This window comes from Mercenaria mercenaria, chromosome 14 (genome assembly GCF_021730395.1).
Source record: "Mercenaria mercenaria strain notata chromosome 14, MADL_Memer_1, whole genome shotgun sequence".
Taxonomy (NCBI): Eukaryota; Metazoa; Mollusca; class Bivalvia; order Venerida; family Veneridae; genus Mercenaria; species Mercenaria mercenaria.
In genome coordinates, this window is record NC_069374.1 from 9270354 (window position 1) to 9293752 (window position 23399).

Sequence of the window (23399 nt, forward strand, 5' to 3'; positions counted from 1 at the left end):
TCTGTATCCGTCGCACAAATCTCACACAAATATGTCAAAATCACTAAACTAAAGTTAGTTTTTAAGAAATCATGCATTGCATTTAGATATAAGATACATTTAAGAGCAAGATGTGATGAATGTGACGCCTGGCTACACTTCGAGTGCCTTTCGAACCATGAAAAGATCGATGTTGATCTTAGTATTTTGACAAAGTCTAAATGGTTCTCTCTGAGATGTAGGGAGGAGTAAATTTCCTACACACAAAAAAAAGTGTAGAAAACTTAAGTGAGTTAATCACTGTCGTTGTTTGAATCTTTAATACTTGAACATTCTGTTTTTAATAACATTATCATACGTTTTAAGTTTTGTTCTAATAGTGGCTCCATTCCTGTAAGGGAAATACACACATAGAGGCACATACTAAATTTTATCCTCATTTCTTTTGTTTTTTCACATAATAAATGAGTAATGTTCTAAATATTATATTCGCATATGCTTGTTTGTTTATTTTTTGCATGCTGAGTTTTTTTTTTCGCCCTTAGTTTATTCGATATTACATACCGCCAGCATAGGTTCCCTTCAGGGCGAATTTTCACCTTTTCACGTATGCCGTGTCGATAGCTCACGAGACGACTAAGTCACGTGATGACGCACATCAACAATATTTTTCGATAAAAGGAGGATAACTTTATGTTTTTGCATAGACAAATCGAAATAGTAATTTTTTCTTGCTTCTTAAAAAGTTTATATATGTACAAAATACCGCGAGCATAGGTTCCACCACTCTATATACGCTGTTTTATCTAAAAGTGTATTATGTTATATACCAATAGGAAGATATGATTTTGTACATTTATTTAGAGGTAAACTGGTTACAGGCTTCAGAGCATAAAACACATTACTGTTGAATCACGTAGGATACCCGTTGAACAAATACGACAAAAAATACGACGTCAGAAAATTCGTAATTTTTTTAAATCTCAAATTGACCAATAACACAATGGCATTTTATACTTTCGTTTACAAAATCCATCTGTTTGTAATATGTACTTTTACATGATATAATTTTCTTTTAAAAAAATAAATAGAATAACACAAGATAAACATTTTTACATACCGTGTTCTAGTTGTATCGAATGCGTTACGCTACGACGCACTACCGTTGTTTACATTTGAAATGACGCAACCAAAGTATCTGACGTCATAATTATAACGTCGTATTTACGCGCCAAATCCAGAACACGTTGGTGCAAAAATTATCAAAATCGGATAAGAATTGCTACTCCTACAACATTTTAAAAACAGATTAAATATGTTTTTTGTTACGCGTTACACATAAAAATAACGGAACACCTTATATTTATTTTGATATTCTATTTTCAATTAACAAAAAAAAAATATACATCGTTTTACATTACATGCTACATATGTAAACTCTATCATGATGTATGATTTTACAGGTTTCTGACGCCTTAATTTATTATTTTTAGTCAGTTTCAAACGACTTAACGGATAAATCTAAATGTGCAGAATAGCGTGCATTTGATGACGTATGCTTCAGACTAAGGGGCTGGGGAGGGGAAAAGACAGATTCAAATTGTTTGTTTAAGATAGTAGCCTTTTGGCTTCTCCTAATGTTACTAACAGTCTTCTGGAGGAGTCCCTCATATGTGTTACCGGCGGGATGATAAATAATCATACATACACGAATAATTTGTTGGTCTTTTTGGTAATTAAATAGTTCAAAATTGATGGTAGGGATTTCCCGTGCTTTTTTCTCCGTTTAGAAGACTAGCCTTGTGGATGGTTACACTGAATCCACAATTCAGTTTGATATAAAATTTTATTTTTGAGTATTTTGACGTGAGCAATATACATCTAAATGCTTAACAATGAGTTTTGCAGTACAATCAAATGAACATCAAGATGAAGTTTACACGCATGTCGTGTAAATTATTAATACATTTGTATAACTAACAATATCAATCAACGACAAATATGTATAAAAAAGTAAGAATTCTAAAATATAAAATCACGAAGAAAAAAATGTATATAGACTGGAATTCAATAGGTGGGATTAACTAACTTATCATCATGTCGTATGGTAAATTATGAAGGAAATGATCGACGTGCTATTTCTATTTAGCGGATTTATGGGATCTGGATTTACCCGCTACTTACATATATAGCCCGAGGAATGTAGCTATTGATATAAAAGATGATCAATAATTTAATTTAAAACAAGAGCTGTCTCCGTAGGATGACACATGCCCCCGATGGCACTTTGAATGAATAGTTATGGCCGATGTTAGAGTTTAGGACCTTTGACCTACGGAGCTGGGTCTTGCGCGCGACACATCGTCTTACTGTGTCACACATTCATGCATAGTTATTTTAAAATCCATGCATGAATGACAAAGATATGGACCGGACATGTCCATCAATGCACTATCATGAAACATGATCTTTAACGTCTAAGTGTGACCTTGACCTTTGAGCTACAGACCTGGGTCTTGCGCACGACACGTCGTCTTACTGTGGTACACATTCATGCCAAGTTATTTGAAAATCCATCCATCGATGACAAAGGTATGGACCGGACACGCCCATCAATGCACTATCCTTTAACATCTAAGTGTGACCTTGACCTTTGAGCTACGAACCTGGGTCTTGCGCACGACACGTCGTCTTACTGTGGTACACATTCATGCCGAGTTATTTGAAAATCCATCCATCAATGACAAAGATATGGACCGGACACGCCCATCAATGCACTATCCTTTAACGTCTAAGTGTGACCTTGACCTTTGAGCTACGGACCTGGGTCTTGCGCACTGCACGTCGTCTTACTGTGGTACACATTCATGCCAAGTTATTTGAAAATCCATCCATCGATGACAAAGATATGGACCGGACACGAAAATTGCGGACAGACCGACAGACCGACAGACGGTTTAAAAACTATATGCCTCCCTTCGGGGGCATAAAAAACAACAACAAAACGTTTCATCATGATAAAAATAGAAATCATATCATAAACAACATTATCATCACTAACTGGATGTCTTAACCTTGAGCCTGATCGCGGCAAGTGCTTCTGTCTTTGCGACCAGTGCAGACCAAGATCAGCCGTGCAGGCTGATCATGGGCTGCACTGTTTGGCTATTTAATCAGTAAATTTTAAGTGAACACCCCTTTGATTAATAAGTGGTATATGAATAATGGACCAGTCCATTTTTTTAATTTAGCAGACTAAAGGTTAAAACATCTCATTTAAAACTATTGAGATTTTATTATTGCAAAGTAACTTAACATTATCGCCAAAAACTAAAATCCTGATCAATGGTATAAATGTAACATTATACTAATGTAAAATGATTATAAAATCAAAACAATAAATTAAAACAACTGTAATGTTGGATTTCTTTAAAATGAACATTGGAATGTTTTGATAATGATATTCAAAAATATATGCATAAAAATATTTAAAGCGATATAAGCTCATAGCACATAGTTATCAATTTCATTGTTTGACGCTCAGCTGACACTTAAATAACGTATCAATGACCTTTCGTAAAAGGAAGTTGAGGTATATTATGGTATATTATAACCATAAGAAATCAAAATTTACTTTTTTGCTAGGATCCAATCCAGTGATCAATTTCACGCCTGCGGGTTGGTTACATTAAAAAAAAACACGCTGTAGGCACGTGAAGGCGTTCTATTTTTTCTCCTCAAAATATTTGCGATCAAATCAATAAGATAGGAAGGTACTTTTTGCAGGAAAAATATACTTATTGATTCTACTTCTGAAACCCATCTTTATCCTAATTAATGTACATATATCAAGCCTTTTCGGTGAAACAGGTCCCACAGCATGGCGTGCCATAATGTTTAATTTGTCATGAACACATTACGTAAATATTGAAATGTTGTGATGCAAGAACGTTCGGAACACATTTCATATTTATCTTACAACAGAAACATTACGTTTTCTGACATCATAACAGAAGGATCAGTGCCAATAACATGATAATCGTTCTATACACAGTGGGTGCTGTAACACTATCACTTCCGCATGTGCGCGCATGTTCACCAGAAAAGCAGATTTCGGATGTGGTTGGGTCCACGGGTATGTTAAGTGACCGTGTATCTCCACCTGAAACAAAACGAAAAAAAAAACAGCATATTAACTCTTATCTATGAACAAAATTTCTGCATGTTTACATCAACTACGACGACGTAAAGTTTATTCGCAACTGTCCTTACAAATAAACTTTTTTGTAAATCACGAGGACAATTTAAAATGAAGCACTGTTTACATTAATAAAACTATCATTACTACATGTGCATATTCGTATTTAGTAAATATTCATGTACAATCAAATTTGAATATTGTCGACATATATCGTGCTTTCATGTAATAATATTATATATACTGAAACTTGGAATTGTTTTAGTTGAAAATTGTCAATATGATTTGCTTACATCTTTATTTTATTCTTTATATACAAAAGCATTCAGTGATTCAGAAACTTTGTAGTTTTAAAAATGTTTATATAAATGTTCTCGTCACCTTTCACAGTGAAATAGACAGCCTCGCTCAGACTGCCATCCCCTGCTAGACTGAATCCAAGTATCCGAATTACATAAACTATTCCTTCCTGCAACCCATTGACCACTGCTTCATTCACCTTTCCTACCTCCGTATCCTTTGCTGTCCTTATATCTTCCTGTATTTTCCATACGCGTAACTATAAGAAATAAATATTTCATTTTTTAAGTTAAGGTAGTTCTGCACAATTGTTAAATAACGTCATTTATAGTAATATAGAAATAAAAGATTCGGGATAAAGTGTTAAACATGCCAAGAAAAGGTAACTCTGTTTTCAACAAATGAAATTGGCAACGTTAAGTATAATTATAACAAAACATTTGCATCAGTTAATTAATCCAATTATCTCCAAGAGATAATTACATATGATACCTCCAGATTTATTGGCACATTATGCAAATATGGTTTTCATTGTACTCCAAAAGTATTTGACGTAGAGTCACAAAACTTTACAGGAATGTTGGACAGCATGTGTAGTTATGCACCTGGGGTTTGGCGTTCGGATTCATTCAGTGGTGTAGGAGTTATGGCCCCTGACTTAGTAAAAAATTGGTCATTTTAATTTTGTGTCGCGCGTAGCTCCAAAAGTATTTGACCTAGTCATCAAAGTTTACAGGAATGTTGGTCAGCATGTGCAGTTGTGCACCTGGGGTTTTGCGTCCAGATTTATTCAGTCGTGTAGGAGTTATGTAGGAGTTTACTTTTTACGCTGATTCATCTCTTTGCAAATTGTACAAATACGGTTTTCATTGTGTCCTTGTGATGACTCCTCCCCTGGTTAATTTGCAAACTGCGCAAATATGTCTTACCTTGTATCCTTGCAATGATTCCTCCCCAGGGTAATTCAAAACACCTCGCCATTTCACTATGATACTGTGCCTGTCCCTCTGATGAACCTCAACATGGGTAGGATGATCACGCAATGCTGAAAACAACAATTATGTTTCAGACACTTGAAAAACAGGATATTGTGACAAAAATAAGATTTTGGCGTTTTTCAGTCTTAACTTAAAACGTTAGTAGATACGATCATGGAACGAAAAAGCAGCATGTTTATCTAAGCTTCTTTGATCGTAAGCTTTGGGTACTGTTTGCATTAAACATTTGATTCAACATATGCTTACGTCAGCCTTCATCACCACCTATTCCAATTGAGACATTTTCTAAACATATAGTCGTCATATGATGTATGACGTCAAACTCAACAAAAGCAAAATTTAAAACATGAATTTGTGATTGATGTTCAAGGTTATTTGAAATATACTATAAAACTACATCTGAAGATCATGTTATATTTCTATATCAAATGAATGAAATGTATTTTGAAGCGAATGTATCTTACGGTCATTGTAGGTTTCTGAAAGTCTCCATTCCCCTTTTGGTCCAAACCCTGCGCCATTAAACACTTGAACTCTTGAGAAATAATTAGTGTTCGACATAAGACCAATAAGTTGGCAATGATCCTTTTGTCCATACACATCTTTCGTCATCATTCCGACCTCGATGGCATCTGGTTCTTTAGTGAACGGATCTTCATCGGTTAGCTTTGGATAGTAATACACCTGAGAAAGGAAGATTTCCTAGTTAATAAATAAAAAAAATATCATGTATCTGACGGAAACCGACATAAGGGCCGCAAGAACTACATTTAAAAACTTTAGTTTAATTGTGATGTTTCAAGAATTAAAGAATAAATGTTGTTATGAGAGCAAAGTTCGATTTAGAGCAAACATATGACTTATAACCGTATAGTGACAGGAAGTTGGGTCATCATTTTACCGACATACCTTTATTCATAAAATCACAAGAACATACTAGAACTGTCACAGGAGTGACGAATACCCCCACAATATTGTATTGTTACAGAAGAATGGCAACCATAAGAAAGATATGGCCACAAGAAGGTGCAATTTAAATCGGACGTGACCTGTATTTCATGATGTTACACCTGTGTACCAAAATTTATCTAAATCTGTCAAGCCATTCGTGAGTTATTCTCCGGCAACCACATGTTTATCAAATTTTAAGGTGGAAAGGGGCCTGAACTACATAAAAATAGTGGTCTGCGGCTGATGTCGAACTTTACCTGTATTTTATGATGTTACAACTGTGTACCAAAACATTTAAATCTGTCAAGCCTTTCATGATTTATTGTCCATGAACCATGAGTTTGGCAAATTTATAAGGTGAAAAGAGGCTATAACTATGTAAAACAAGAGCTGTCACAGGAGACTATTTCGATGCTGGAGAGTGAAACTGGGCACATGTGAGGAATCTGAAGAAGTCACAGGAGTGTTTAATGACTCCAATGGTGGATGAATATTGCACAATAGCTTGAGTCTGTGTTAAAAATATCAGTTAATAAGAGAGTTACATATAACGTGCAACAAAACACTGTATAAGTATAATTGTAAGCTAAAAGGGGACATAATTCATGAAAAATTGGTGCCAAAGTTATGCACCTTGTGTCACATGCTGTTGGTGATAAGGTAGAACATCTATTTTAAGTTTGAATCAAATCCATTTAGTAATAACTGATCAGAGTGGAAGTGTAGCAAAACATTAAGCTGAAATTTTAAGTAAAAAGGGGGGAATAATTTATGATATTTTGGTGCAAGAGTTATGGCCCTTGTGTCATATGATATAGGTGATGATGTTGAACAACTATTTTAAGTTTGAATCAAATCCATTTAGTAATCTTTGGCCTTGAATTATGTCCGCGACCTTTGACCATCAGGCATAGCTGATGTGTTCAACACGTCATCTGGTCTTGAGGAATAATAATATGACGTTGAATTAAAATCCTTCCAGGTATATAGATTTTGGGACAGGTCGCGACGCAACGGCACGCGACATGCCAAACTGACTCCTATAGCACCCCCACCCCCGCCCCCAACATGTTTGGTGGGGTAAAATAACACGCGGCAGAACATCATTGTATAGCATGCAACAAAACATTATTAGGAATAAATTTCCTCTAGAGCGATGATATCTTATTAGACAAGAGCTATAACTTGGTTTGTCTTACCCTGTACCCGGCTACACGGCCTTTGATTGCCTCTCTGGTATCAGGCACTGGTTCCCAGGAAACTATCACGCTGGTACCGTTGTACTGTTCAGGATTATCTGATATTGGAACTATGTTTGGAACTAAAAAAGAAAACATTACCAATGCGTATACATTGTACTCGTCAAATTTCATTTAAACTGATCAGTGAGCAGTAGTTCTGTTTTCCTATTTTGATAACGTGTAAATATACCAACAAAAATGAAGGAGAAAATATTCCTAAAGTATGTAAGCATGTTAAAGAGTTGTTGCCAGTTCCGTAGAAAAACGATCATGTTCTGGTTCTTTCGTTTCTTATGAAAGCAACTCCTCTATCACATTTCGAGGAAATAGGTCCACTTGTGTCATATCAAAATCAAGAGAGGATGGAATTCGTAGTAGAAAAGACGTAACCCTTAACCGGAAGTGGAACAGTTTTCAAGATTTATTGCTGTTAACATGCAAACATGTATTATCCTTTTGTCGGAAAAAAATCGTTATTTTACTTATTTTATATGATTTAAATTACATACAAGTGCTTCCTAGTTTTATGTTATTTTTAGCTTGTTCTTTTTTTTTTTAACTCCGAGAGGTTTATCATCCCCCGCCCCCAATGCCGCCATACTGTCATGCGAAACGTACTCTTTGACTTGTTCAACTGTTGGATAAACAGTGTGAAAAATGAATCTTAACAGAAACAAATGGTCTAAAACTTGGCCAGTGTTGAAGGTATAATGTACCCAAATTTCATAAGTTAAAAGATAAACAGGTATTGTTCATGTAAACGCAAACTTTAAAACAAATTTGTATTTACAGTAATATGCATTAGGTTTTGAATGGTACACACCTAATATTATACATGTTTAGCCAAACACTGTATAAATATGTACTACCACTAAAAGGCTGGAAGTTTTTTAACAATCGACTGATAGTACATGACATTTAGTTATTTAATTTAGCTCAAGATACATGATAGATTTATATAGTTACTAAAGATAAATAAATTTGATGATTTTGGAGAAAATGTCCAACAATAAAAAATAATGAAATCTGGGCATGGGATATCTTTAAAATGTTACTTATAATTTTGTAAGCTAATAATTCAAATACTGCTAGTCATATGAATCATGATATTTAAATGATCGAACTTTGAAATACCAAGAATTAACACTTCAACTGACTAAGATGACGTAGAGGCGATGAAAGTACTAACTGATAAAATTGATAATCCATAGTTTTCACCAATGAATAGTTGAAATGTTCAAATGCTGAAGACACAAAATACCCATGCATGGCTTAAAATGCAGTACGTAAACAGCGCTTGAATTCAGCTGTTTTAAATATGAGCTGCATACTTACTTCCTTCAGCAGAGTATATGATTCTTTCAGTTGAGTTTGGACCAGGTCCATTTTTATTGTATGCCCCTACTTTCACTCTATACTGCAGATAGTAGTTTTCAGTGCCAACAGTCACCACGAATTTACCTTCTTCAAGTGCAAGCTTGTCAGTCGCGTTTTCCTTCAAATTTGAAAAAAAAAAACAATCAGGTGTTTGAATTATCATATTACAAAAATATTAAACCCTTGCAGTGGTTTTTCGTTACCATTACAAAATATTGTTCTCTTATTAAGATTGTAAGACAAACGTACAGTCACCTAACACCAAAAGTCATATATGGACATAATATATAGTAAATGCCTTTAATACATATTGTAAAAAATCATGTAAATGTACATTATTTCACTCTAAGGTCAGCAAGAGTTGTTCGCAGAGTTCCAAAGATCTACTACTGAATATGTCTTACACACGAAAGCCTATTTATGCAACGTTGGATAAAGAAAAAGAAAGTGTGAACAGAAAATGTTCCTACTTTATCATTAATTTATCTCTTATAAGCTGTCACTTCAGACACCGCTATTTCTAACAAAATCGTCTGGCTTATCCCATATTCCCAAACAATGATCCGTATACCTTCATGCGACCAAGTTTCAAAAAGTAGAGTATATATAGGTAAATGTAGTATTTCCGATTTGTCACAGTAAATAACCAATTATTCAACGCAACTGATGATCAGGGAACATTATACAGGCTGAAGACCGACTGTTCTTAATTTCAGATAAAATCCACTAACTTTTAAACGGGCTCTCGACAACTTCTAGCCTATCAAATTTTCAGAGGCTTCCAAATAGTCCCAAAAAGAACTACATGTATATCGCTTCTATAGAGAAACAAAAACTTTTATATAAGAAAACTACAGTTCGTTAAATGGAATCCGCTGGATTTGCTCCTTTTCGCTTCTTTCAATGTGTCTTTTTGAGACATAAAATTCTTACGCCGCCATTCTTACCTAGGCATGCCATAGAAACATTAGATAGACTGCGAAAAGAAAACAAGATGATATTGAGAAAGAGCGTGATGAAAGGAATAAGGATTAGCACTATTTATGATTTGACTTCTTGTGACTATATCTACGGAGGCTTACATTTCATTTGGTAGTGATCAGCCTACACGGGATCAAAGGAAACTGAATATGTTTTAAGGCACAAACCTTTTTATAGTCGGTTGCATCATCAAGTTTCTTCCAATAAACGTGATATGCCAGGTCAGGTCCACAGTGTTCAGATGGGTCAAGTATCTAGTAAATGCAAATGAAAACTCATTTTACTATTCAAGAAGCAGTTTAATGATTACAGTCACTTTAGATTAACTTAAATCGAAACAATTCTAACGTCATCCTATCCATTGTACCGTGTTTAGTCACCACAGATGCGCTCGAGGTTGATATCGTTATCATGTCGATAAATCCACATATCGACCGAACTTTAAAGACAACAATTGTTTTATTGTTAAATACAGTCTACTCAATAGCATAAACACTAAATATAATTATCTGCAGCCTTTGGTCATTTTTCGTGGTAAATTATGTACGACGTCGCATTGTTTTGACGTCAAACCGTGATGACGTCACAGCTGGTGGTCAATACGTGTTTTTGGCTCCTCCTTCGAGTCAGTACGTCAGTACGACTTTTTATCATTGATCATGTGACTACATCTAGACCAATGGAAAGAACTATAATTATAGATTTAATAATGAATATGATGATTCACTAGTGTAATAAAGCTTTGATGTCGACGTCGTTTAAAGTATCGGAGAGGTTGGTCAAATTGACTTGCTTATAATAGTTGAAGAAAGTAGATTTTTTGATGTTTCGGCAGGAAAAGCTAACATGTGATAAAAAGAATATTACATTTGTAACTTTCCACATTGAATTTACTAAACTCGTTGTATAAAATTGATAAAATGCTCGGCAGTGTTTCGCATTTTATTATTTTATTCCACTCGTTTAATAAATTCAATACGAAAAGGCACTCATGTAATATCCTCTATTTATCTTAATCTCCAAACCACTCATTTCTGATCAGTTCTAAGTTCTAACATCATAAAGGTATGACAGAATAGGTGCTAATATCCTTGTTGCAATTTGTCCAATTTCTTCTTTCAGTTTTTAATTTTGTTGTTGTAAAGATTTGTAGTACCAAAGATAAATAAGGGAATCGAAGAGACAGTCTTCCAGCTTTAAAGAAGTGCTTGCGTTTATTTGCACTAACACGATATATAGCACATATTCTTTAAACGAACAATTTATCAGTGAAAGGTAACCTTACGTCCCATCTAACCCTTAGAGTCCAAACCTTACCTCCGCCGCCACCGACATTTTGGTGAAATAATTTGTAAGTTAATGTGAAAAAGGTTTTCAACTTACGTCCCATGATATTGTCAGCGTGCCAACTTTGCCTCCGCCGCCACCGACATTTCTTGGTACAATAATAGGAGCCGTCTGTTCAATCTTTACAATTGCTGCGACAAATATATATTAACCATTAGCCTGCTAAATTTCCAAAATGGACTGATCCATCATTTAATGTGAGCAGTACCATTTATTATTCTATGGGGTGTTCATTGAACATTTTACTAACTGAATATCGAACAATACAGACCATGACACGGATGTACACTGTTTGCGACGGTCGCACAGGCAAAATCACTTGCCGCCAGCAGGCTATAGTTTAATTATACTCTATTATGTGTAGAATTCTACAATCCTAATCATATAAACCATTTCCTGTTCCGAAGAAGAGAAACACAAGTCAACTAATCTTTCCTTAATTCCCAGAATTTTAAAGTTTATGAACTCACTTTTTTATGTCATAACCGCATTTTTTTTAAGTTTCCAAATAAGGATTAAGAAATTAGTCCCTCTTTTCCTTCCTGAAAAGGGACTAAAGGCTAAGGGAATCATTTCTAATTATTAATGGTGTTCTATGCGATGTTACAGATATATTAACTACAAATAATAATACAAAAATAAACATTTCTGTTAAAAGTGAACGTTCTTTGGTTAAATGTTTCGCTTTCGTCTATAAATCAAAGCAAGCATGCTCATTTTCATACGCGTTGTTTTTGTTATAAAATACAGATTACGACTAATTTGTACTTAAGCAGTGCATTTTTTGATATAGTTGAATCTCACTGAAGCTTTCTGAAAGTTAAACAGACTTGAATTACGTAAAATTTATGGAGGGCATGGAACTACTTGTTCTTCTGTTTCGGACAAGCATATTGACCGTACATTTGTGGTATGGTAAATCTGTGGTCACGCTTCGCTGCTCACAAAAAGGGAAGTGTAAAAAATAAATACACTAGGCGAACTGACGCTGTTTCGAATGTTAAGACCATTGAAATGAAAAATCAGTTCGTCATATATAAACATGGTAGAATCAGCAAGATAGCCATTTTTTTAGGGTGGAGAAGAAACTATAAAAGCATAAGTGTCAGATCTATTTAACTTATTAGCGTGAATTTTCGATCTCATAATTTCGAGTTATTGAATTTATAGCATAAACCTGGCTTTTTGCCCTTCCGTAAGAAGCTAAGAAGCAATATGTGATTTCTGTTAATTCATATATTCTGAAACCTATATTTAAAAATGACATTTCCATGGATAAATCAACTAAACAAAACGTCAGCCAATACTCACAGGATGGTTTACTGGCATCTTTGCCTCTACCGAAGTTGTTGACAGCTCGAACTCGTAACCTATAGCTAGTATTTGGTATTAGGTTCTGGACCGTAACAGCCCTTTGATCAGCTCGCTTGCCCTGGCCGGTAGCTTCGTTTACGGCCAAATATTCAGGAATATCTAAATATTAAAAGACAACTTGCTGTTATAAATTTCCACAAAAATATCTTTTTTTGGGCATGAAAATCTGAAACTTCAAAATGGTTTATTCAAATATATATCGCAACATCATTTTTTTAAACATCTAAGTGAGAATACGAAAACTGGTGTCGCAGGAACTATATAATGTACACTTTGTCCCTACTATTATATACATAAACTATGTCAATTTAATTGATTTAAGAAAATAATATATTGCAGAACCATGTTTAAACATAATCTCAACAATACGCTGGCGGAATAATTCCACGAGGGCGTAGCCAAATTGAACTGTGTACGCGGCGTATAACCGATTCGTATTTATGAGATATGCTAAAATACTCTTCTGCTATATTATTATTATTATTATTTTGTTTCATATATTATTTAGATTCTAATACGTATTTAAAGGCGTACGCTAGAATTCCCTGTATATGAGATGGGCGAACATTTTCCCAATAACAGAATTTCTTTAAACTTTGGATATTGAAGGACAATCATCTAAGAAACAAAAAAATGCAATAAAAATCATAGGTCACCGGATTCGAAAAAGAGTTATCTGCCCTTGAAAACGTCATTTCCCGGAAATGACGTTTTCAAGGGCAGATAACTCTTTTTCGAATCCGGTGACCTATGATTTTTATTGCATTTTTTTGTTTCTTAGATGATTGTCCTTCAATATCCAAAGTTTGAAGAAATTCTGTTATTGGGAAAATTCTCGCACCAAGTTCTAGCATACGTCCTTAATGTAAACAAGCAGATGAAGTAGGGAAGCACTATTTCATGGCGTGTGTACAGGATCAAATATTTATTGAGAAATCGAGTAAATCGACGTGAGGTCAACGTGTAACTTTGTCAACACGTCCCGCAAAATAACTTACGACTGCGCAGACATCTATCCTAGTGAGTTGTTCTGCAGTGTGTGTGAATTAAGTGAACACCCGTCTGTTAGAATTCTGAACCCTATCTTTTATCAAACAGTAGTTGCATTCTTTCTCTGAGCCTGAATGGCGCCAAACAATATGTCGAAAAGTGGTAAACGGAATCAGTGGCTTAGTGGTTATCAGGTTGGACTGAACCGCCAGAGGTCCAAGTTCGATTCTCGGCCGCGGCTGACTGGCTATACCGACTAGAGTTCAGTGCTGGGTGAATTACTTAAATTGGTACTGTTTCCAGCAGTATCCGTCTATAGATTAGATGCTGCGGAGGTAAAAATGACACCTGTCGTGGGTTCGGCAGGAAATAAGTTGTTATTTTGACGTGACATAAAATTTACATGTTTTAATGGAAATGTGCATGGATTTTTCGTGTTAGAATTCTAATTGTACTTGTCATGTTTATATTTGATAAAACGCGCTGAGCATAAGATCTCGTCGATCTATTAACAAACACCATGTAATAGTGCCGCCATATTTCATGGACTTTCTTCATCCAAGACATAACAGACTAAAACAATATAGCTTAATTGGTCTACGCCTTTATTAAATTATTCCGCTGGACTTTTTACCAATTCATCAAAATACATCATTGGCGAAATGCACTTTAGATAGATCTAGATAGCAAATGTTCTTTTTTGATTCTGCGCCCTGGAAAAGATATTTCTGTCAAACGATCTGTGGCCTATGCGAGAAACCGTCGAAAAATTTCAGAGCTGAGCAGCAGGTCATATTGACGTTTTTTTTTATTTGATTTGAATTTACAATTCAGAGCACATGTTTTGAACTATGACATATTTCAACAAAACAAGTATGCCCGCGGACAGATGTCGAGCCCGCCAGCTGTCAAGCGTGACCTTGACATTGGACCTAGGGACCTGGTTCTTGCGCACGACACTCTGTCTCATAATGGTGAACATTCATGCCAAGTTACATCAAAATCCCACCATGCATGAAGAAGAAATGCTCCGGACAAACTTTAATTTGACCTTTGGCCTCCAACTGTGACCTTGACCTTTGAGATAGGAACATGGGATTAATGCATGACACGCCTTCTTATTGAGGTAAACATTCATGCCAAATATAAACAAGATTGGTTCATGCATGTCAAAGTTATAGTCCGGAAAAAATCGGACGGTCGCACACACGCACGGACGCACATACAAATGGCGACTATATCGAGCTCACCGCAAGCGGGCTCGACAAAAATCAAAGCCTTCGACTTGTTACCCGCCTAAATTATCACGGTTCAAAATTCAGACGCGCAGGAATTGAACCACGAGTGCGTTAGCCAAAGTGGTCATACATGTATATCTAAGCATGTAAACGATAAATATTTTTTTAATTATTAGACATCATAATCCCGCCCTTTAGATCTATATTTGGGTGGGGGGGGGGGATAATTTTTATCCTCTTTTTTCCGATTAAAAATCGATTTTTGAACACCTAACACAACCAGAATTATTCGCTGAGAATTTCCATTTTTACATGTTCATTGAAATATTTGGATAAAATTAGGCTGAGCTTCATATTTTCTGAGAAGTAATGCGCAGTACGTCATGTGGCACTTAGACGTCATAACCGACGTCATAATGCCCTCTTACCGGTCCACGCGACAGCCATTATTTATCGAAATGCAGTTTGACCTTCTTCTTTCTTTAACTGACAATCAAATGAAGCCATATTAGAATGAACTTTTACCCGTTGCAACAACGTTCCATACACCGGGATGGTACGTGGTTTCCGCTTCAATATCATAACTTGTTATCGCTCCTCCATGACTCATCTCTGACGTCATCGACCATATCAGCCTGACCGACTGGGTTGTTACCGACTCCTTGTCAACATATACTCCCGCCGGTGCTCCGGGTGGTCCTTAAATATGAATTAATTTGATTTAGACAATGCTAATTTGAGAATAATGCTGTTGTAAGTTTATACGATTCATCTAAATCATTATACATTTTTGAGCAATGATAAAGTAAGTTTATTTCACAAAGGACACTTATTAATACACAGGGGAAGGCATTAACAACCATCTAGAATTAACAGGTTTTTTTTATATAGCTTCTTATTTCAATATGAAAGTGGACAGTTCGTGTTTCTCTCGTAGTTAAGACTGAAAAAAAGCTATGAAAGACAACTCGACCATACCTGTCACTTGAAGAAAGGCCGACACCCTGACGGTTTGTAGTGTAGTACGAGCCTCGCATTCATATTTTCCCGAGTTCTTATACTGGGCGTTGGTGATGTACAAACCATTCAAATCATTCTGTTTGCCCTACAAGAAAAGGTTCGCAAGGATCCATTAACCTGGTTTGTTGGTATTTGAATTGCTATATATTTTGACAACTTTGCATTTTTCTGGTTTTCTTTGTTTTGCAAGCTGTACACACGCTTTAAACAAAAAATGCACTTGAATGGATGTGAAATAAGCATAAAAATATGTATGCTAAAATATGTATAAACACGTACAGAAAGTTGTAGGTTTACATCCTCCTTCATTTTGATCATCTTTTTTGTTAAAAAAATACATGTGCCGGATGGCATAATGAAAAAAAAAAAACAAAAAAAAACAAAAAAAAAAACGTTATCAGTTTTATCGAATTTATCAGCATCTACATGGTTATGAAACTTTATTGAAAGCATTCCACTATTGTGTTAAACGTATACTAGGCCACGTGACGTATGCCAGGCCACGTAACGTATGTTAGACCACTTGACGCATGCTAGGCCACATAATGTTTGCTAGACCACGTAACGTATGCCAGACCACGTGATGTATGCTAGACCAGGGGACGTATGCTAGACCATGTCGCGTATGCTAGACCACGTCACGTATGCTAGGCCACGTGACGTATGTGATGATGTAAGAAAGATAATTACATTAACATATTCTGGTGATAGATGATAATCAATGGCTCTTCCATTGAAGGTCCAAACGTATGTCAGATCGTAGGTTTGTCCGAAGGCGGCTTGACAGAACAGGAACGCAGTTCTGTTCACTTCAACAAATGCATCGAGTGGTGCTCGTGTGATAACCAAGCCCTCTGTAGAATATAGAATGCAATTTTGTAGTCTATAAATAGGCAGACTTAATTGGCAGAATCGACAATAGAATTGCGTTGTCTATACATGAACAGAAATCTGCTACTAAAATAAATGCTGTATCAGTAGACGAAGTGTGTTGTCTACAAATGAACAGGAATTCAGTGTCACAATATAGTAAATACAAAAACAGTAGTTTAGAGTCAGAATAAATACTGAATATATAATCTAATAGTGTGATCTACAAATAAGCTCAATTTCATTGTCAGAATAAATACAGAATACGAATTATGTTTTCCATACACGAGCAGGGGATTCACTGTCACAATGAATATATAGTCTATCAATAAGTCTGAATGTCATTTGATTAGATTATATGCTACAATACCACTAGTATAAATGGCGTCTCGAACACGTCACTACGTCAAAGCTACATGAAAATGAAATAAGAAACGAAATGATGTTACGTGCATTTTTGTTTCTACACCTCAAATAACAAAAGAAGTGGTTATAATTCAATACCCATTATATTAAGCTGAGTTGCATTGACAGCCTCGCCAAGACTATTTGTCCCTTTACACGTGTAAAAGCCCCGGTCGCTGTATTCTACGTTCGTAAGAATCAGTCCATATCTTAGGTTCATACCAATACGCCCGTTCAGATCACCGGGCACCAGATTTAGACTGGCCCCATTTTTCAGCCACTCAACCTTAAATATACACATGTATGATGTAAATATAAGATAATCTGCAACCACCGTATTGTTATGCAGATGAGACAACATGCTGGAAAAGCTGTAGACTTATTGACATTTCTGCTGTAACTGTTTATCAGTATCTGTGAACAATCTTTCCAGCGTGATTTTCTTAATAAATTAGAATTTGAACTGTTCAACATTCTGAATCTAGAACAACAGAACACTCGGTTTAGATATTGATACGTTCAAACCTCTCAAACCCCTAACACTGGTAGCTGCGGAAAACGTAACGTTAATCTTATTGTAGAATTTCATTACTTCAGGAAATACAACAATTTTGATTTACACTATATGACGCCGTAAGGTTACAATATTGCTGAACAAAATTAAGATGTATGCTCGCTCGTTATATCCTACATAATACCAAAAGCAACTTTAAATAATGAAATACAATAATTGAGTTGTCCCACGTACCTGTGGTAAAGGAGCTGCCTCTATGTTACACTCGAGCGTGATATTCCCGCCAAGTGGAGCGAGCGCTGACTGGGGCATCGGGTAACGATGGAAATTTGGCGCAAAAGCTATATGAGAAAAACAAAATAAGTACATGCATATAATATTATATAATAGTCATGCTTCAAACAGTATGATCAACAATTGCAATATATGTAGATATTTCGATTTCTTTGCAGCTATACACATACATACAACTAGTATATTTCCACTTGTAATACTGGAAATAAGCGTCTTCTAAAGTTGGCGATTAACCAAAACGGCAAACGGGGTTTGTTTCCAATTGCGAGAAAAGTGCTCATAATGCGCCATCTTCAGCAGGAAAGGCATGAGTGCTCACTAAATATAATGCTATTACCGGATTTTAGAAAAAAAAACAATATTGTGAATTTATAACATCTTTATGCATAAATAATATTTAGGCTTACACAGAACTCTCAGCTGCCCTGTGCTGAAAGTAGTTCCATGCTGATTTGTCGCAGCGCACTGATACATCCCTTCATCGCGAGCTTTTATGACACCCTTGATGGTGAGTACATTACTCCTTATCTCAATATGACCTTGAACGTCAGCCAAGAGTTTGCCATTTTTATACCAACTATATGTAGCAGAGGGCCTGGCTACGGCCTTACAGTTCCAGTGAATTGTCATTCCAGGGTCAGCAAACATGTTTTTGATCGGATAAGGAAAGTATGGCTTTGCTGCAAACAAAAAAGTTCACCCTTTCAAATATGCCTTTTAAATGTAAGATTTAAAGAAAAAGAGTCCCGGCAATGAGTCTTGGACAGGCCTTCTCTTTTTTTGATATATTGCATAATTTCTACAATTCTTCCATGTGGAATAAGATGTATTCATTCATGGCAGTGCTTAAATTTTTTATAATCACCAATGAAAGACATGTCAGCAACATTTTTAAATTCGTTGTTAGAAAAATGACTTGGTTGTTAGGGTTATTTATTGTTCGTATAGTCGTGATTAGGTCTAGTGGGTGTCTAAATAAATACATCATCTTCACCCGTGTTGAATCTGTTTTAATGTACAAGCAATAATATTAATGCAATTCTAAAGCAACTGATTTCTTACTTTCCATCGATAAAGTGATGACCTTTGACTCATGTGCACCTGTATCTCTACGACATGTACAGATATAATTTCCGTCCGCCTCCAGGGGAGCATTTTTTATTGTCAATACACGGTTAAGGTCGGAAAGGGTCGTGCCTGGGACAAAAGGTCTGCCGTCTTCTCTCTTCCAGGAGTAATACAGTGGATGCCTGAAATGATTTCAAAACAAAGTATACCATATAAAGAATGAACAAAAGATCTCAACAAAGAAGAACAATGTAAATTTGCATTAAAGACGCGCGCCAAAATATTTTTCATATTATTAGAAGTACTTTGAAATTCACTATTTTCAGGTACTTTTTAAATGAATAGGTGATTTCTTTGAGTAGAACTCTTATGTGAAAAATCACTCATTGGTAATTTGTAAAATATGATGCTAATCAGGCAAAAAAACAACAACAACACAATTTAAAATAAAGAGAATTTAGATGTAATTTACAGCATGCTATAGATACTGTTTTAAAATTGTATGACTGTGTTTTACAGAACAGAACAGAAATAAACTTCCGTTCTGTTCTGTTTTACAGATGTTTGTATTAGTCTTACAAAAGTTGATACGTTTTAGACATGCACCTTTTAATTGCTGTTTTTGCAAACACTGGAGTGTTAAAGTCAATGTATAAGAATAATTATTAAGTACATTTAAAATCACTAAAATGACAGTTATATGTGTTAAATAGAATTTATTTTTCATTTTGATTTCATTTACTTTATTCGCATGTCATTTTTATCATGATATAGTTTGTAAGAAAAGCCTTACGTTCCGTAAGCGAAACATTCCATTCGTATGGTATTGCCTTTCAGGGTTGGACTAGGGAACACATGTGTATGCAGAATAGGTCCATAGTCATTGTCAGAAGCTGAAAATAGTTAAAAACTGATGTGTAAAGCATGTCATTTATAATAGTTTACAAGAAAGGTTACCTGATTACTGCCTTATTACTTTCTGTACTCGGTTTTATTACTTCCGACTATGGGGAAATTTCCTCAAGGCGAAATCTACACCAAAGGTTCATACAGTGCAACCTCTCCAGAGCGGCCCAGTTTTAAGCAAAAACCTTTCTATAACGACATCATCAAAATTTCCTTAAGCTGAAATGTACTATAAACTCTACACCCCCCCAGAACAACAACCTCTACATAACAGTCAATATTTGTATCTCCCAATGGGTGTTCCTCTACAGAGGTTGCACTGTATTTTGACATGATGGAATGTTGGAATAAAAAAAGTCCGATGTTTTATTAAGATATGTATCATCCATTTTGATTTGGATAATTTGTGCAACAGATTGTATTCCTGTATAGGATGCTTTGAATATACCTTCCATGTTAAAAATGGATGTTTTCCCATCATTAGACCATCTTCTGTATATTGTAGTATTCTCGTAAATCTAAATTGACAAACATACTTTTCGAAGAGCCGCCCATGCAGTCAAGCGATGGAGAATTTTTTTAAATAAATTTAAATAAATCAACAAACATACATAAAACAAGCGTTACTTACAACTTGTATCATCAAGAAGCAGCAACAGTATTCCTTTATTACTTCTCACTAGCGTGTTTGCCTTTCCAAGCTTTACGTCGTCGGTGCCGACAAGGGTAATAAGACAAAAGTATCGTTTCGGTGAATCCGTCGGCTGCACCTCGGACACATATAGAGTACCGCTGTACGATACAAACATGTTCCCATTACCAGGCTGCACAAATATATTTGTAGCTGCATTTTTAAACCACTGATAATTAACCCCTGTAATGAAAAGACGAAAATTTAAACTATGAAAGTTTTAAGGTTTCGTCTGGTTTGACAATTTACATGATTGCACTATATGATATTTGTTACTAAGGCATATAAACAACAGAGTCACAAAAATACCATATATTATAAAAACTTACCCTACTATATTTCTATAATGAACTTGTGCATCTTTTAATTCGGATAGAACCATTAACTGTTAAAAGGAGTGCTTACCAAAAGATACTGACAGAATGGCAAACAGTCCAGATCATGATCAGACTGCACGGATGTGCAGGTTGATCATGATGTACACTGATCGCAAAAGAAGAATCAGTCGTGTCAAGTGTACGGTTAGTTGAAAATCGAATTATTATTGCATAGAACATATACACGTTTACAATTCATTTTATATTATATAATTTAATATTTTCCTAGTTATATCAAAAGGTCTGATATGTTTTTGACTAATATTTCTGCATTTAATATACAATAATTGTCATAACTGTTGGGTTAGACACTGAACACCAAAAATGGGGTTATCCGGAAAATTGCAATGAATTCTGAAGAATGGTAATTTTTTGTTACTTGGTGAGTATGACGGTGTCTCGCAGTCTATCTTTGTCCCTTTAAACACTCTTGCATACGTCGGCTCTGGTTCCACATTAGAAATATACCCAAGATCTGAAAATAGAAATGTGAGGCACAATGTCAAAAATGAACGCTGTTTCATTCTTTCATCCCTAAAATTATTCACACATTCAGTTAGGACACGGCTGTTGTATCTACGAATAGTTAACCGTTGATGCCAAATATGAAAAAATGGAGCATATGACCATTTTCCACCTTATGATTTACAAATACATTTGTATGTCAATACACCTTCTTGTAAAACTCTAAAAATGTCTTTCAAGACACTGATCAACATAATGCAGGTCGAAATGTAATTTAGCTGCATTGGTAGAAGAAACTGTAGTTATTCTATCTTATTTCATCGGTTTATCTATTTCTTAATATGAGAAATTGAAATTATAGCTCAAATACTTACAACCGAAAAGAATTTTAGCTTGGTTACTCAAAACTGCCCCTATATCATTCTCAGCTTTGCAATGGTATGTAGCCAGGTCCTCCGAACTATCAGGCCCCTCTATAGTAAACTTCCCACCGGTCAAAGTATAACGATTGTTTAAGGAGGAGGTTACTGTAGATGCGTCCTTAAAGTTTAAGCCCCGGTACCAGGAATATTTCGGGTACGGGTTCCCTGATGCTGAACATTCCAGGTCTACTGTTTCCACCCCGTCAAATACCTGTATTGATACAGAATATAGAAAATGTAAGTTTTAATCTACAGCACAGACACTGTCATAAATGTTTTTATTTTATAATCATTAGTGGTCGCGGGTTTAAATCCGGCGAGAAGCGGTCCTATATAGTTTTGCTTAAAATGCAGGAAACAGGCAAAAATTATATTAATGAACTTTCTCCAAAATTGTTGTTCAGAAAATAACTATGTGAACTGAATTTATTTTTTTTTTGTCCATCTTTCACTAAAACATGTTATCTTTAGATATCTTCTTCAAATGTAGAAATTCCTCATCAACTTAATTGTCTATGTTGAAGCTACATTCATAATGAAATATAATGCTGTAATTGCCGTCTGTAAAAAACTTCCAGTGTTTCATCGGTAGTACACATTTGAGCCGCGTTATGGGAAAACCAACATAGTGGCTTTGCGACCAGCATGGATCCAGACCAGCCTGCGCATTCCGGCGCAGTCTGGTCAGGATCCATGCTGTTCGCTAACAGTTCTCTAATTACAATAGGCTTTGAAAGCGAACAGCATGGATCCTGACCAGACTGCGCGGATACTTATTGTAATAAGTATGTACTCTTTTTTTACCTAATGCATACTACTGTTTGTGCACATAAACATGTTAATTTTATGTTTATATAGACTGTGTGTAGTAATTGTTCATATTTTCATTTATGAAATTTGTGTCTAGTATATAAATCTTTAAAAATAAGCTGTTTTATGTAACTTTAACTGAAGTAAACAACTTTATGTACGCACTATTATACTCTCCGGCTGATTCACTATTTGCGGACCTCTTTCCATATTACGGCTATCTGTCTCCCCTATACCGTAATCTAAAACGACAAACAAAATGCTCAAGGATGGGACATTGATCATGGAAGATCAAAATAATGCGCACATTTAAGATCAGCGTATATCGGGTGTCTTACACGTTAAAGTGAAGCAATAAACAAGCGAACACTTTTTTGTGATATACTGGATTCATTTTTGGATATCACACATTTATATATGAATAATCTTAATTTTAATTTCATTTATGGATATCATAAATTTCACTATGGATATCCTTTTTTCTGAATTTATTTATGGATATCCTTAATTCTTAATTCATTTATGGATATCACAAATTCATTTTATGATATCATTAATTCATTTATGGATATGATTAATGAAT

General features: G+C 35.3%; 1 protein-coding gene across 2 annotated transcripts in view; it reads right to left on the bottom strand.

Annotated features, from left to right (window-relative positions):
* Window positions 1–1811: 1811 nt before the first annotated feature.
* LOC123526326 (contactin-like) overlaps window positions 1812–23399 on the bottom strand; it is a 34427-nt gene continuing 12839 nt past the window's right edge. For both annotated transcript variants that reach the window (XM_053522913.1, XM_045305422.2), the window contains exons 6-26: window positions 22982–23058; window positions 21959–22217; window positions 21499–21594; window positions 20683–20925; window positions 19939–20038; window positions 19140–19327; window positions 18485–18757; window positions 18018–18124; window positions 17369–17555; window positions 16685–16848; window positions 15953–16079; window positions 15500–15673; window positions 12684–12845; window positions 11409–11503; window positions 10193–10279; window positions 9003–9162; window positions 7626–7747; window positions 5940–6159; window positions 5407–5522; window positions 4559–4736; window positions 1812–4141 (exon numbers count right to left, since the gene is read on the bottom strand). In XM_053522913.1, the coding sequence (XP_053378888.1) occupies window positions 3984–4141; window positions 4559–4736; window positions 5407–5522; window positions 5940–6159; window positions 7626–7747; window positions 9003–9162; window positions 10193–10279; window positions 11409–11503; window positions 12684–12845; window positions 15500–15673; window positions 15953–16079; window positions 16685–16848; window positions 17369–17555; window positions 18018–18124; window positions 18485–18757; window positions 19140–19327; window positions 19939–20038; window positions 20683–20925; window positions 21499–21594; window positions 21959–22217; window positions 22982–23058 (3293 nt within the window). In that variant the 3' untranslated portion in view covers window positions 1812–3983. The remainder of the gene's footprint in view (window positions 4142–4558; window positions 4737–5406; window positions 5523–5939; window positions 6160–7625; window positions 7748–9002; window positions 9163–10192; window positions 10280–11408; window positions 11504–12683; window positions 12846–15499; window positions 15674–15952; window positions 16080–16684; window positions 16849–17368; window positions 17556–18017; window positions 18125–18484; window positions 18758–19139; window positions 19328–19938; window positions 20039–20682; window positions 20926–21498; window positions 21595–21958; window positions 22218–22981; window positions 23059–23399) is intronic.